The following is an 11537-nucleotide window of genomic DNA, read 5'->3' as shown; positions in this document are numbered from 1 at the left end:
AGGAAAATGAACCAAATAACAAATCTGATCAACAACAGTATGTACAAAGATCAGGGACGTCTGGCAGGAGTTTATGGTTTGTGCTTCCTCCTCTGGAGCCAAATGACCCCCATACATCAAATTACATAGCAGTTTCTAAGACAGAACCTATTATCGTTAAGTTGGAAGGAGAGTTCAAGCCGTGGTCATGGAGATGAACGCTGGTTTTTCAGGTTCCTGGTGGGTTGTTTTTTTTTTCTCTAATCCATCATGTTTTAACAGGTAGAATTTGATAGTTGCCCAGAATAACAGCACCTCAGAAAATCTGAGGCAGGAGAGTCGTCGGGAACCTCCTGAAACTTTGAAAAAGAGGTTGAAGTGACTTGTTTCAGTTTGTCTGAAAAACAGGGTGGGAGAAAAGGTAGAGAAAATTCCAGGATTTGAGTTGTGTGTGACTTGTGGGTGGAGTTGGGAAAGACCAAGACCAACACCACGCACACGCGCGCGCGCACGCGCGCATACACACACACACACACACATGCACACACACGCGCACACACACACACACACACACACACACACACACACACACAGGTTGGTGGTGGTGTCCTTCTAAAGTTTTCTCTCCCACCCACCCTCTTCTTGACCTTATAGGGTTGATTTGGAGCAGGTTGGTCCTCTTCCCTGAACTAGAACAAACCTAACAAACTCAGCTTCCAAAGTCCATCATGATCCAATAAGGCAATTGCCTACTTGTGTGTGTGTGTGTGTGTGTGTGTGTGTGTGTGTGTGTGTGTGTGTGCAAACCTCCTTTGAGAACTCCAGGAAAAGCCTGGTTAGGAAGGAAATCTGACTATCTTAGGTCTTTTGAACAAATATGAATTCTAAAATGAGAATTGGAGGAAAAATGACCCTTTGCCCTCTTGAGAGTTCCCCCAAGATCTCGATCGAGAAAGCTCCGGCTTCTACAAAGGGACACCACGGTTTCTTCTGCAAAAGAAAGACCCCAAAGTAGCTTCCAGACCCCGTCTCATTTTAGACCTCGGCTCCGGAGACCTAGCTCCCAGCCCTTACTGGTTCTACTGCTCCGCAGAAAATCCCCCAACTCCAGACGCAAGTTAAGCAAATATTTGTAGCTGCCAGTAAATTCCAGCAGCTTTTTATAGTGCGGCTCCCTGCGCCCGGGGCCACGTCGTGCTGCTAAATATTGCTGACCACTTTTTCTTTTATGGCTTTCATGTCACTTAGCTATTGAGAGTAAGATGGATTTGCGCGGAGCCCTCACCGCGCTGCACTTCTCCCCCCTCCCTCAGGTCTGCGCGCGGCGGCCATTGGCGGCGGAGTGTCACGTGACTGCGGGGGCGTGCCAATGTGCTCCCTTACGGGTGTCAAGCCCTTGTCAGAGAGTGTGATCACGATCGTGAAACATCGCGATGCAAAAAGCGACCTACTACGACAGCTCGGCGATCTACGGTGGCTACCCCTACCAAGCAGCCAATGGGTTCGCTTACAATGCCAGTCAGCAGCCATACGCGCCGTCCGCCACTCTGGGCACGGATGGTGTTGAGTACCATCGACCCGCCTGCTCCCTCCAGTCTCCCGCCAGCGCTGGGGCCCACCCCAAAAGTCATGAGCTGAGCGAAGCTTGTCTGCGCACCCTGAGCGGGCCTCCTAGCCAGCCCCCAGGCCTGGGTGATCCACCTTTGCCTCCACCTCCTCCCCAGGCAGCGCCCCCAGCCCCCCAGCCTCCACAGCCCCCACCACAGCCCCCTGCACCCACCCCTGCAGCTCCTCCGCCTCCCTCATCTGTCTCTCCCCCTCAAAGTGCCAACAGCAACCCTACCCCTGCCAGCACAGCCAAGAGCCCCCTGCTCAACTCTCCCACCGTGGGCAAACAAATCTTTCCCTGGATGAAAGAGTCAAGGCAGAACACTAAGCAGAAAACCAGCGGCTCCAGCTCAGGTAAATGGATGCCTTTTGGAGGCGGGGCCTCTGGCCAAGCTCCAGGCTCCAAGCCACTTCTAGCTATGCCAGCTAGCTATTCCCTGGAGCAGAGGAGCATCTCCAGAAATTTGCCCCTACCCCCCCACCCCCACACACACCAAGGGGAAAGATCTTTCCAGAATCTTTGCTACTTAGGGAGGTGATAAGGTTTCCGTGCAAGGATCCCTCAGACATAAATCTGACTCAAGTCCCTCTGGGCGTCTCTAAGGAGGTTTGAGCCTAGTGACGTTGAAACCCTTCTTTGTTCCAGTGTTGGGAGTTCTGACCTCTAGATAGATCCATCCTCAGGACCACTGTCTCTCTAAGCCCACGGCTCCTTTTTTCTAGGCAAACAGTGGCATCCTCCCCAGACTGAAACGTGGCAGAATAAAAGCAGGCCTAGTCATCACCCAAGTCAGAATCAATGCTTTGTCTATAATCAGAGCCAATGTTCTCTGCAGCAGATGGACTGGCTGCTTTACTTCTGGGAAGGAAGGCCTTGCTCAGCCTTAGTACAATGCAGGAGGCAGCCGGGCATCCCCTGGGGGAGGGGATTCAGCTTGTCATCCTAATGGGAACCACATGGGGCTTTGGGAACTGGACTCCAGTGGGGGAACCTTAGCCTCAGGGACTTGGGCTTCCAATCTTCTTGGTTACCTTGGGGGCCTTTCCTCTCTGGTTTCCTTGGCTCTCCTCCAGAACTGATATTTGGGGAGCCAAGGAGGACAGGAGGCACAAACGTGATGGTTCAAATTGGGGCAGCCTTCATGGTGACATTGAGAACCTCATGATGAAGACTCCTTAAAGCCTGGGCTTCTCTACCAGAACTAGATAGCTTTGGTGAGGTCTGGTCTCTTTGGTCAGAGGTCTCCCAGTTGGACAATACCAACCTGTTCGTCTCCTCTTAGTAGATATCGGAAACTGGTTAGTTGAAGCTAATGGCTGACCACTCAGGCAGGATGAAAGGTCTTCATGTATACACTAGGTCTCCCACATTCCAGCAACTGAAGGAACCTGCTCACAGGAAGCTTGTTTTCTGCTGGACCAGTAAATAAGCTGGGCGAGTCAAATAGAGAGGAAGTGCAGGGCAGCAAGGCAAGCAGGAGGCTCTGCTGCTCTGTCCTCTCCTTGAAGAAGCCCCTGATTTGCTCCTTAGAGGAAGGAAGGGCAGGCTAACCAGGCCATTTCCGCACACCAAGGGAGGAAGGCAGCACTGAAGTCCTGCTCCTCTCTGGCCTTGGACAGAGGCTTCTGTGGGGTGAAGAAAGGAGGGGCAGGCCTAGGACTGGGGAGCTGGGCGGGGTCGCTAGCAGCCCCTGACTCCGCTCTTCCTCTGTGTTCTGGCAGGGGAGAGCTGCGCTGGTGACAAGAGCCCGCCTGGGCAGGCTTCGTCCAAGCGCGCGCGCACGGCGTACACGAGCGCGCAGCTGGTGGAGCTGGAGAAGGAGTTCCACTTCAACCGCTACCTATGCCGGCCGCGCCGAGTGGAGATGGCCAACCTGCTGAACCTCACCGAGCGCCAGATCAAGATCTGGTTCCAGAACCGCCGTATGAAGTACAAGAAGGACCAGAAGGGCAAAGGCATGCTGACTTCGTCTGGGGGCCAGTCCCCAAGTCGTAGCCCTGTGCCTCCCGGTGCAGGAGGTTATCTGAATTCTATGCATTCGCTGGTCAACAGTGTCCCATATGAGCCCCAGTCACCCCCTCCTTTCTCCAAGCCCCCCCAAGGCGCCTACGGGTTGCCTCCGGCCTCCTACCCTGCTCCCCTGCCCAGTTGCGCTCCCCCACCTCCCCCACAGAAACGCTACACAGCGGCGGGGTCAGGCGCAGGGGGCACCCCTGAGTACGACCCACATGCTCACGGCCTGCAGGGCAACGGCAGCTATGGGACCCCACACTTACAGGGAAGCCCCGTCTTCGTAGGGGGCAGCTATGTGGAGCCCATGGGCAACTCTGGGCCAGCACTCTTTGGCCTAACTCACCTCCCCCACACCACCTCGGCTGCCGTGGACTACGGGGGCTCTGGGCCGCTGGGCAGCGGTCACCACCATGGGCCTGGGCCTGGGGAGCCACACCCCACCTACACGGACCTTACTGCCCACCATCCTTCTCAGGGAAGAATTCAGGAAGCGCCCAAGCTCACCCACCTGTGATGATGGGCTGGGGCTGCAAGCCAGGAGAGTTGCCCACCCAACCTTCTTTGGTTTCTTTTTCCTCTGTTTTGTTTTGTTTTATGTTCTTCTCGCCTTTCCCCTTTCTCCTCTGCACCTCTCCCTCATTTTCCCCCTTCGGTAATGCGTTTTTATAGTTTATGTGACGTAGCAATCTTGGTTGCTGGAAAGGCTGTCAGTATCAGTAGCAACATTTACTACCACCCCTCCTCGCCCTGGCCTCTGGCCCTGCACCCTCTACCCTCTCTACTCTTCGATAAGAAACAGGGTATATGAACAAACTTTCTAGTCGAGTTTTCAATGTGAATTTGTTCATACTTTATGGCTCCCGAGAGGAAGCAACTGCGTTTTTTTTTTTAAGTTTTAGTTTTTAAAATTGCACTTCTTGTAATGATCGAGAAAAAGAAATCAAAGGCGCTTTGAAACAGGGACTCCCTGTGCAAAGTTGACTAAGTGTACGTCTTTCCGTGTGTGTGTGCTGGTGAACAGTCAGATTTATTTATATTTTTTTGCAAGCATTGAATAGTCTAAGTTTTAAATATTATTTATCCCCATCCGTTCGTATTTATATTAAAGAAATTCTGTACCCTGATTGTTCAGAAGGTTTCTTGAGCCTTTTGTTCAATGGTGTATTGGCATACATATAAAATTTATTTGAAAGGGAAATAAAATTCCTTTATAAAAACCGTAGCAATGCAATAAGAACAGAGAGGACCCAGAGTTTGAAAATAGTGGTTTAGGTTTGTAACATCCGGCAAAACTGAACGCTAAAAATGCCAGATTTGTTTTGAGAGTTTTACATTCCTTGCTGCTCACATTCTGAGAAACAAAACAAAAAAAAATAAAGTTTTTATTCTGATTAAGATCCGTGTCAAAAGGGGTTCTTTGGCTGGAGACGGGTCTCTGCGTGGAGTTCTGGCAGAAGCGAGCTGGCAGCGGCTGCAGCAGCACTGCGACTCCGGCGTGCGGCCTGGTCCGGCGGCGTCTGCCTTGGAAGCTCAGCGAGCTCTGGGGATAGAGGCCGCGGTTTCAAGCGACTGCTGCCGCTGCTCGGGAAATGCCGTGCTCCGGGCCCGCTGAGCTGCCTGGTTCCCAGCTGCCGCCCAAGCAGGGCGCCAGGCTGCTGAGTGCGGGGCGGCCTGGCAGAAACAAAGGCGGTCGGCCTGGGCGCAGCGGGCGGCGCACAGGTGCGGGGCGCCGCGCACCGAGAACCCGGGGCTCCTCTTCATTTTCCCCCGCACCGAAGGCCCAGCGGCCAAGGCCTCAACCTTGGGAACAGCACAGGGTCTTAAGCTCTTCTCACAAGCTACCGAATTCCAGGTCTCCACTGAGGATGCTTCGCGGTTCATTATCACTTCTGAAGAAGAGGGGGTGGGGGTGTCTCTTCTAAATTCACCTTGAAAGGGACCTATCCCTCTGGTCTCCAGGAAAAGCTTCATAGAGTCCTCCAGGCCTTCCTTGGGCTGGAAGGAATCACTTCCATGAATCTCAGCATCAAATTCCTCCCGGAATTCAGCATTTGCCATTCTCTGGATTTATTTCCTCTCTTTTTTATGGTCCCAGGGGGAGGAGGAGAGAGAAAGGAGATTGGTATCTTTCTAATAAAAATGCAATTGTACAAGTACTTCTTTCATTTGCTGCTACACAAGCTTAATATTACATTTCCACGTTTGGATTTAAGATAGGATGCCCACTGACTGGCTGGCAGAGTCAAAGACAGATACAGCAAAGGAAATATTTCCATCTTCAAGGTAAAGAATTACAGATCCAAGAAGCCAAACTCAGAAAAAAGCAAGCTTCACAGCTGCATCTCATCACTAACCCCTCAGTGCTGGAAGAGAACAGCCTGCATTTGGAGATTGGGGGCATCTGAACCCCCGTTCTCTCTGGATTGTATCTTTCAAAGGCAGAAGTGGAAAATGTCGCCATTTTGTTTGCAATCTTGAATATCCATCATCATGGCCTCTACCCACCCATACCCGGCGCCCTAAGAAAATCCTTAAAAGCAAGAGCTGGAGTCATTTCTGGGTACCTGCTGAGTCCCAGAGAGCAGCGCTTAAGAACCCTTTTCATGTTTTAAGAAAATGAAAAATCTCCAGGCTGCTGCAGAAAGCTGGGAGTCTCACGCCAAAGGAGCTTTCCCCACATCCACCCTCCTGCTCTTGATTCATGCTCGATTTTGAAAGCTTTTGGCCTGTAGGGAAGTTGGATTTGCTCTCCTCACCCTGATCTCCTTAAGGTGCACACTTCAGAAATGCAGAAACCAGTCTTGGTGAGAACTGGAGTCTTTTGGGTTATTGAAACCATGCAGATAACTGTAGTCTTTTTATGTAAGCATTAAAAAAACATGCATAAAATTACCTGGGAAAATAAGGGACAGCCTCAAGGGGAAGAGGTGTGGGGTCTCCCCCTGAAAACCTTCCAGAGATATCAGCATTTGAACCTATGCCTTCAAATCTTCCCTTTAACTTCCTCCTTCCCTCAGAGCAGAGGCTGTACAATGAGACTCTAATACTCTTTCCCATATCTTGCCAGTCAAGGCTTTCATTTTGACTTTCAAAGGAAAAAAAAATCCACCTCACTTTTAGCTTCCTGGATATTAAAAAGAAATACTTATTAAAATATCTCGAGAGTTAAAGTGATAGATTGGGGGAAGATCTGAATGCTGGGCGGCCTCAGGAAAGGGTTTTCTTCCAGATGGCTTTTGAATTAAGGCGGTTGAGAAAGGCAAAAAGCTTTCACCCACGCAGCCTGACAAAGCCTGCTCAATGCCGTGGGCAGCCCTGCTTTCTAACTTTCCCCTGTCTCTCAGTACTTTCTGGTAAAAAGCGAATGCCCAAAGCCACCACCCTTAAATCTGCAAAGCACCTTTCCTGAAAGCAGCCCTAGAACCTTCTCTAGTGCCAAAACCCAATCTTTAAAGAGACAAAATTTCCTTGTTTACTTGCGTTTCCTGCTCTCCTCTTTGCTCGGCCACATTTGAGCTTGGAAAAAGCTTGAAGCTGAAATGTGTTCTTAAGGGCCAGAAGCTGTCAAGGCTTTTGGTGAGCAAGATTGATCGCACCCAGACTTCCTTCAGAGCTTTGTTTGGAATAAAAGCAAGAAAACTGGAAAAAAACCTTACATTTTCCAAAATAGCATCTCTATCTGCAAGGCAGTGCTCTGAGCTGGTCAAGGTTGGAGACCACTTTATAGCTCCAACCCAAACCCCTTAAATGCTTGTCTCAGAGTTCTGCCCTTGCTCCTGGGTCGGCCTTTCTTGTTTTCTGCATAGAATTTTCTCCCCCACCAACCTTTCTCTCCTTGGCCATCAGAATGATTTATTTTCCTGCCACTGATGCCTGCCGGCCTGGGGCATTCTGATCACTTGGTCCATTTCAAAGGAAGCAAAAGCGAATCTCCATCCTAGTGTTTGGGGGAGAGAAGGTACCTTCATCAGATCTCTCTCTCTCTCTCTCTCTCTCTCTCTCTCTCTCTCTCTCTCTCTGATTTTTCATTTTAAGTTCTTGCTTGTATCTAAAGGTGTTGTCTTTTGAATCCTTCAGCCCTGTCCAGCACTCAGTCTGAAGTCCTGTCTCAGAACTGGAAGAAAGAATGGAGGAGAAGTTGAAGCGATGTAACTCCTCCTTGAGTCGCCCTCTCCCCTGCAGTGCTGTTTCCCACAACAGAACCAGGGTGCAATTCTCCCTGGTGCCCAAGAGCAGGAAGGTGTGGGAGGCAATTCAGGCTGCCAAGGAACAACTGACTGCCTCTGAACCAACCAGTCCCCAACCAGAGCGACAAGGACTCGAAGAAGAGTAGGAGGCTTGAAGAGGGACCGAGGAACCAGAGTCCTTTCCCTCCCTGCTGACACGTTCCAGTACTCTTCCTGGAAATCGGAAATACTCACCGCACCCGAGCCCTAGGGGTATGAAACCCAGAGTGCCAGGAGCCGCAAGAGCCTGCTTGGGACGGCATTGCTTTGGCTGGCCGCCGCCCAGGCTATGGGGATTTGGATACAAGGACCTGGGGCTGCTTGGCACATGCATCTATCTCTCTCCAGCCATTCCTGAGAAGTTGATGGCGAAGGAAGATCGGCAGGCTTCGAGAGCCGCCTTTCGTTTTCCGCTGCCCGCAGAGCCAGATGCAGAGCTGCCCTGGAAAAGCCGGCTAACAATGGGCCAGGGGCGCAGGTTCCAGGCTCGACATTAAGAGGAGGCGAGGGGCTACGAGGGAGGAGAAGGGAACAGGATAGAGTGGGGTGGGGGAAGGAGAGAGGAAAAAAGGAAAGAGGGAGGGAGGGAGGAGAGAGAGAGAGAGAGAGAGAGAGAGAGAGAGAGAGAGAGAGAGAGAGATGAATATGAATCGGTTCTGAGATCCAGGAACTGATTTTGGAAAAAGTAGAGGAGGAAGAGGAAAGGTGAACCCCAATATTCATATATTCTCTCTCTCTCTCTCTCTCTCTCTCTCTCTCTCTCTCTCTCTCTCTCTCTCTCTCCTCTGTCTTCCCCTCTGCTCCTTTCTCTTGCCTCAGCAGAACTTATGTGGCTGGGATGCAGGGCCCTGGGGTGTCAAAACTTTGAAGATTAATGGATTACTTTGTTAATGACTGCAGGCGTCAGGCTGAGGTGCTTAAATGATTTGTGAGGTGCGAGGCGTCTTCCCGACAGTCCCAAACAATGCACGCGGAGTGTGCGGGGGAGGCAGAGGGCAGCCACTGGCGGGACCGGCATCAGGGCTCATAGGCACACACACTCACACACACTCCAGGGAGCACACTAGATCCTTGCAGATCAGTAGGCAAACCGGCACTCTCGTCCCCCACGCACTCCAGGGCACTCCCATCCACACCCACATATATGTATTTTTGCCCTGAAAAAAAGTGTAAATAAAGCCTCGATGGCCCCCAATGAGGCGTTCCTTTCTGACTTTTTTGGATCAATCAAACAGACAGTGGCTTCTTTTGATTAAAGCCCAAATTGTCATTGGGCAGAAGCAATCATGTGACAGCCAATTCGGTCCAATTTCAACCTTGTCTCCATGAATTCAATAGTTTAATAGTAGCGCGGTCCCCATACGGCTGTAATCAGTGAATTAGAAAAAAAACACCCCAGCAGCGATCTTCTATGATAGATTTTTTTTTCCTTCGCTCTCGCCTTTTTCCTGGGCCTTGCCCCCCCAAAGCCCCTCCAAAAGAGGGAACTTTTCCTCCGAGGGGGCTCCAAGGAGAAGGCCATGAATTACGAATTTGAGCGAGAGATTGGTTTTATCAATAGCCAGCCGTCGCTCGCTGAGTGCCTGACATCTTTTCCCCCTGTCGCTGATACATTTCAAAGTTCATCAATCAAGACCTCGACGCTTTCACACTCGACACTGATTCCTCCTCCTTTTGAGCAGACCATTCCCAGCCTGAACCCGGGCAGTCACCCTCGCCAAAGCGCTGGCGCTGGCGGCCGCCCCAAGTCGAGCCCCGCGGGCAGTCGCGGCAGCCCGGTGCCCGCCCGCGCCCTGCAGCCGCCTGAGTACCCCTGGATGAAGGAGAAGAAGGCGGCCAAGAAAACCGCGCTGCCGCCCGCCGCCGCCTCCACGGGCCCTGCCTGCCTCGGCCACAAAGGTCAGTCCGGAGACTTGGCCCCAGGTCCCGGGGACCCTCGTCCCCCTCCGGGCTTCCCTACGAGCGGTTGTGGGGGAGGGGACCATGAGCTTCGAGGGAAGGGGGAGAGAGAGAGAGATGCTTGGTGGCCGGTCTCATGCCCTTGTGGTCTCAGGAGTGGGTTTAGTGGAGGGAAAAATAGATCCCGAGTCCCACAATGAGACATATATATTTTGAGGAGGGGGGGCACTTTCCCTAACTTGTGTAATGTAGGGTGATTTATTTGAGTTGGAACTGACCTCCTCTTGTCTAGTTGTCCTAGAGTTTGGCTTTTTGACAGTAATGAAGAGTGATAGACCGCTCTTGCTCAGCTAAGCAGCTGATGCATTAATTATAAATTGTGTTGTAGCTAATATAAAGTTTGCTCCCGGATGAAGAGGTTGGGGGGAGCCACAGGCAGGAATTTGATGGAGGTGGAAGAGACTGGGCTTCCCGGGGCTGGGCTCCCAGTAAAGGCAACACAATAGCTTGCACTGCATCCAGGGGCGGCCATTTTGTTGCAGTTGATCTTTTCTGATGTATTTATTCTCCAGTGGAATAATCCTGCTCGGACCCCTCCACCTTCAACTGTATGTGTGTCTCTTGTTGGTTTCCCTTTCTGCAGAATCCCTGGAAATAGCCGATGGCAGCGGTGGGGGATCCAGGCGTCTGAGAACTGCTTACACCAACACTCAGCTTTTGGAACTGGAAAAGGAATTTCATTTCAACAAGTACCTCTGCAGACCCCGGAGGGTGGAAATCGCCGCGCTGCTGGATTTGACCGAGAGACAAGTGAAAGTGTGGTTTCAGAACCGGAGGATGAAGCATAAGAGGCAAACCCAGTGCAAGGAGAACCAAAACAGCGAAGGGAAATTTAAAAACCTGGAGGATTCGGACAAAGTGGAGGAAGACGAGGAAGAGAAGTCACTCTTTGAGCAAGCCCTCAGTGTCTCCGGGGCCCTTCTGGAGAGGGAAGGTTACACTTTTCAGCAAAACGCGCTCTCTCAACAGCAGGCTCCCAATGGACACAATGGCGACTCCCAAACTTTCCCAGTTTCGCCTTTAACCAGCAATGAGAAAAATTTGAAACATTTTCAGCACCAGTCACCCACTGTTCCTAACTGCTTGTCAACAATGGGCCAGAACTGTGGAGCTGGCCTAAACAATGACAGTCCCGAGGCCCTCGAGGTCCCCTCTTTGCAGGACTTTAATGTTTTCTCCACAGATTCCTGCCTGCAGCTTTCAGACGCACTGTCGCCCAGTTTGCCAGGCTCCCTGGACAGTCCTGTAGATATTTCAGCTGACAGCTTTGACTTTTTTACAGACACACTCACCACAATCGACCTACAGCATCTGAATTACTAAGAACATTAAAGCAAAAGAAAGCTTCACAAAACAAAACGCCTTTGGCCAGGTGGCTTTGCCTTCTTTTATTCCGGGAGTTGATTTTCGTTCTATTCTCTTCTCGATCTACCCCTGTTCTCTTAAATGTTCAGGACTTTCTGTTTTACACCCAGTTTGAAAGCCATCTCTTCCAAATGATGTTGGCGTTCTAAGTGTTTTACACCGAACCCAACAAGCTTCTATGTGATTTTCCTGAAAACAAAACACGAGGCCTGCAAGAAAGTGACCATAAGTTGTCTTGTCACTTTCTTTTTATTTTTGTACCACATTAGGATGCATTGTCATGCGTATTTTTGGTAGAATAAACTCTCCTCTGCTATAAGTAGCTTCCTTATTTTTCCTTCCCCCTTTTCTCAAGGCTCATTCTGATTTCTTAGACTTCTTTTAGT

General features: G+C 50.9%; 2 protein-coding genes across 7 annotated transcripts in view; both read left to right on the top strand.

Moving 5' to 3' along the window:
- The window catches only part of Hoxa3 (homeobox A3), a 43972-nt gene extending 38976 nt beyond the window's left edge, over positions 1 to 4996 (top strand). For all 4 annotated transcript variants that reach the window (NM_001313820.1, XM_039106897.2, XM_008773712.4 and 1 more), the window contains 2 exons: positions 1293 to 1941; positions 3310 to 4996. In NM_001313820.1, the coding sequence (NP_001300749.1) occupies positions 1413 to 1941; positions 3310 to 4115 (1335 nt within the window). In that variant the 5' untranslated portion in view covers positions 1293 to 1412 and the 3' untranslated portion in view covers positions 4116 to 4996. The remainder of the gene's footprint in view (positions 1 to 1292; positions 1942 to 3309) is intronic.
- Positions 4997 to 7266: 2270 nt separating this feature from the next.
- Positions 7267 to 11467, top strand: Hoxa2 (homeobox A2). Of its 3 annotated transcripts, XM_039106896.2 has the most exons (4): positions 7267 to 7559; positions 7679 to 8760; positions 9510 to 9726; positions 10370 to 11467. In XM_039106896.2, the coding sequence occupies exons 2-4, from the start codon at positions 8749 to 8751 to the stop codon at positions 11107 to 11109; spliced, it is 969 nt and encodes a 322-aa protein (XP_038962824.1). In that variant the 5' UTR covers positions 7267 to 7559; positions 7679 to 8748; the 3' UTR covers positions 11110 to 11467. The 3 variants fall into 3 exon arrangements, with proteins under 3 accessions (XP_038962824.1, XP_038962823.1, NP_036713.2); XM_039106895.2 differs by having other exon boundaries at positions 7268 to 7559; positions 7679 to 9726; NM_012581.3 differs by lacking the exons at positions 7267 to 7559; positions 7679 to 8760 and having other exon boundaries at positions 9164 to 9726.
- The last annotated feature ends 70 nt before the right edge of the window (positions 11468 to 11537 follow it).

The sequence above is a fragment of the Rattus norvegicus genome, chromosome 4 (genome assembly GCF_036323735.1).
Source record: "Rattus norvegicus strain BN/NHsdMcwi chromosome 4, GRCr8, whole genome shotgun sequence".
NCBI classification, from domain to species: Eukaryota; Metazoa; Chordata; class Mammalia; order Rodentia; family Muridae; genus Rattus; species Rattus norvegicus.
Note: the sequence above shows the minus strand (reverse complement) of the source record. Positions and strands in the feature narration are given on the sequence as shown.

Excerpts from the sequence above, each read along its gene's own strand:
- Hoxa2 (XM_039106895.2), top strand. The coding sequence starts at position 9,348 with ATGAATTACGAATTTGAGCGAGAGATTGGTTTTATCAATAGCCAGCCG. Across the intron at positions 9,727-10,369 it reads TGCCTGCCTCGGCCACAAAG|AATCCCTGGAAATAGCCGAT; the intron begins GTCAGTCCGGAG and ends CCCTTTCTGCAG.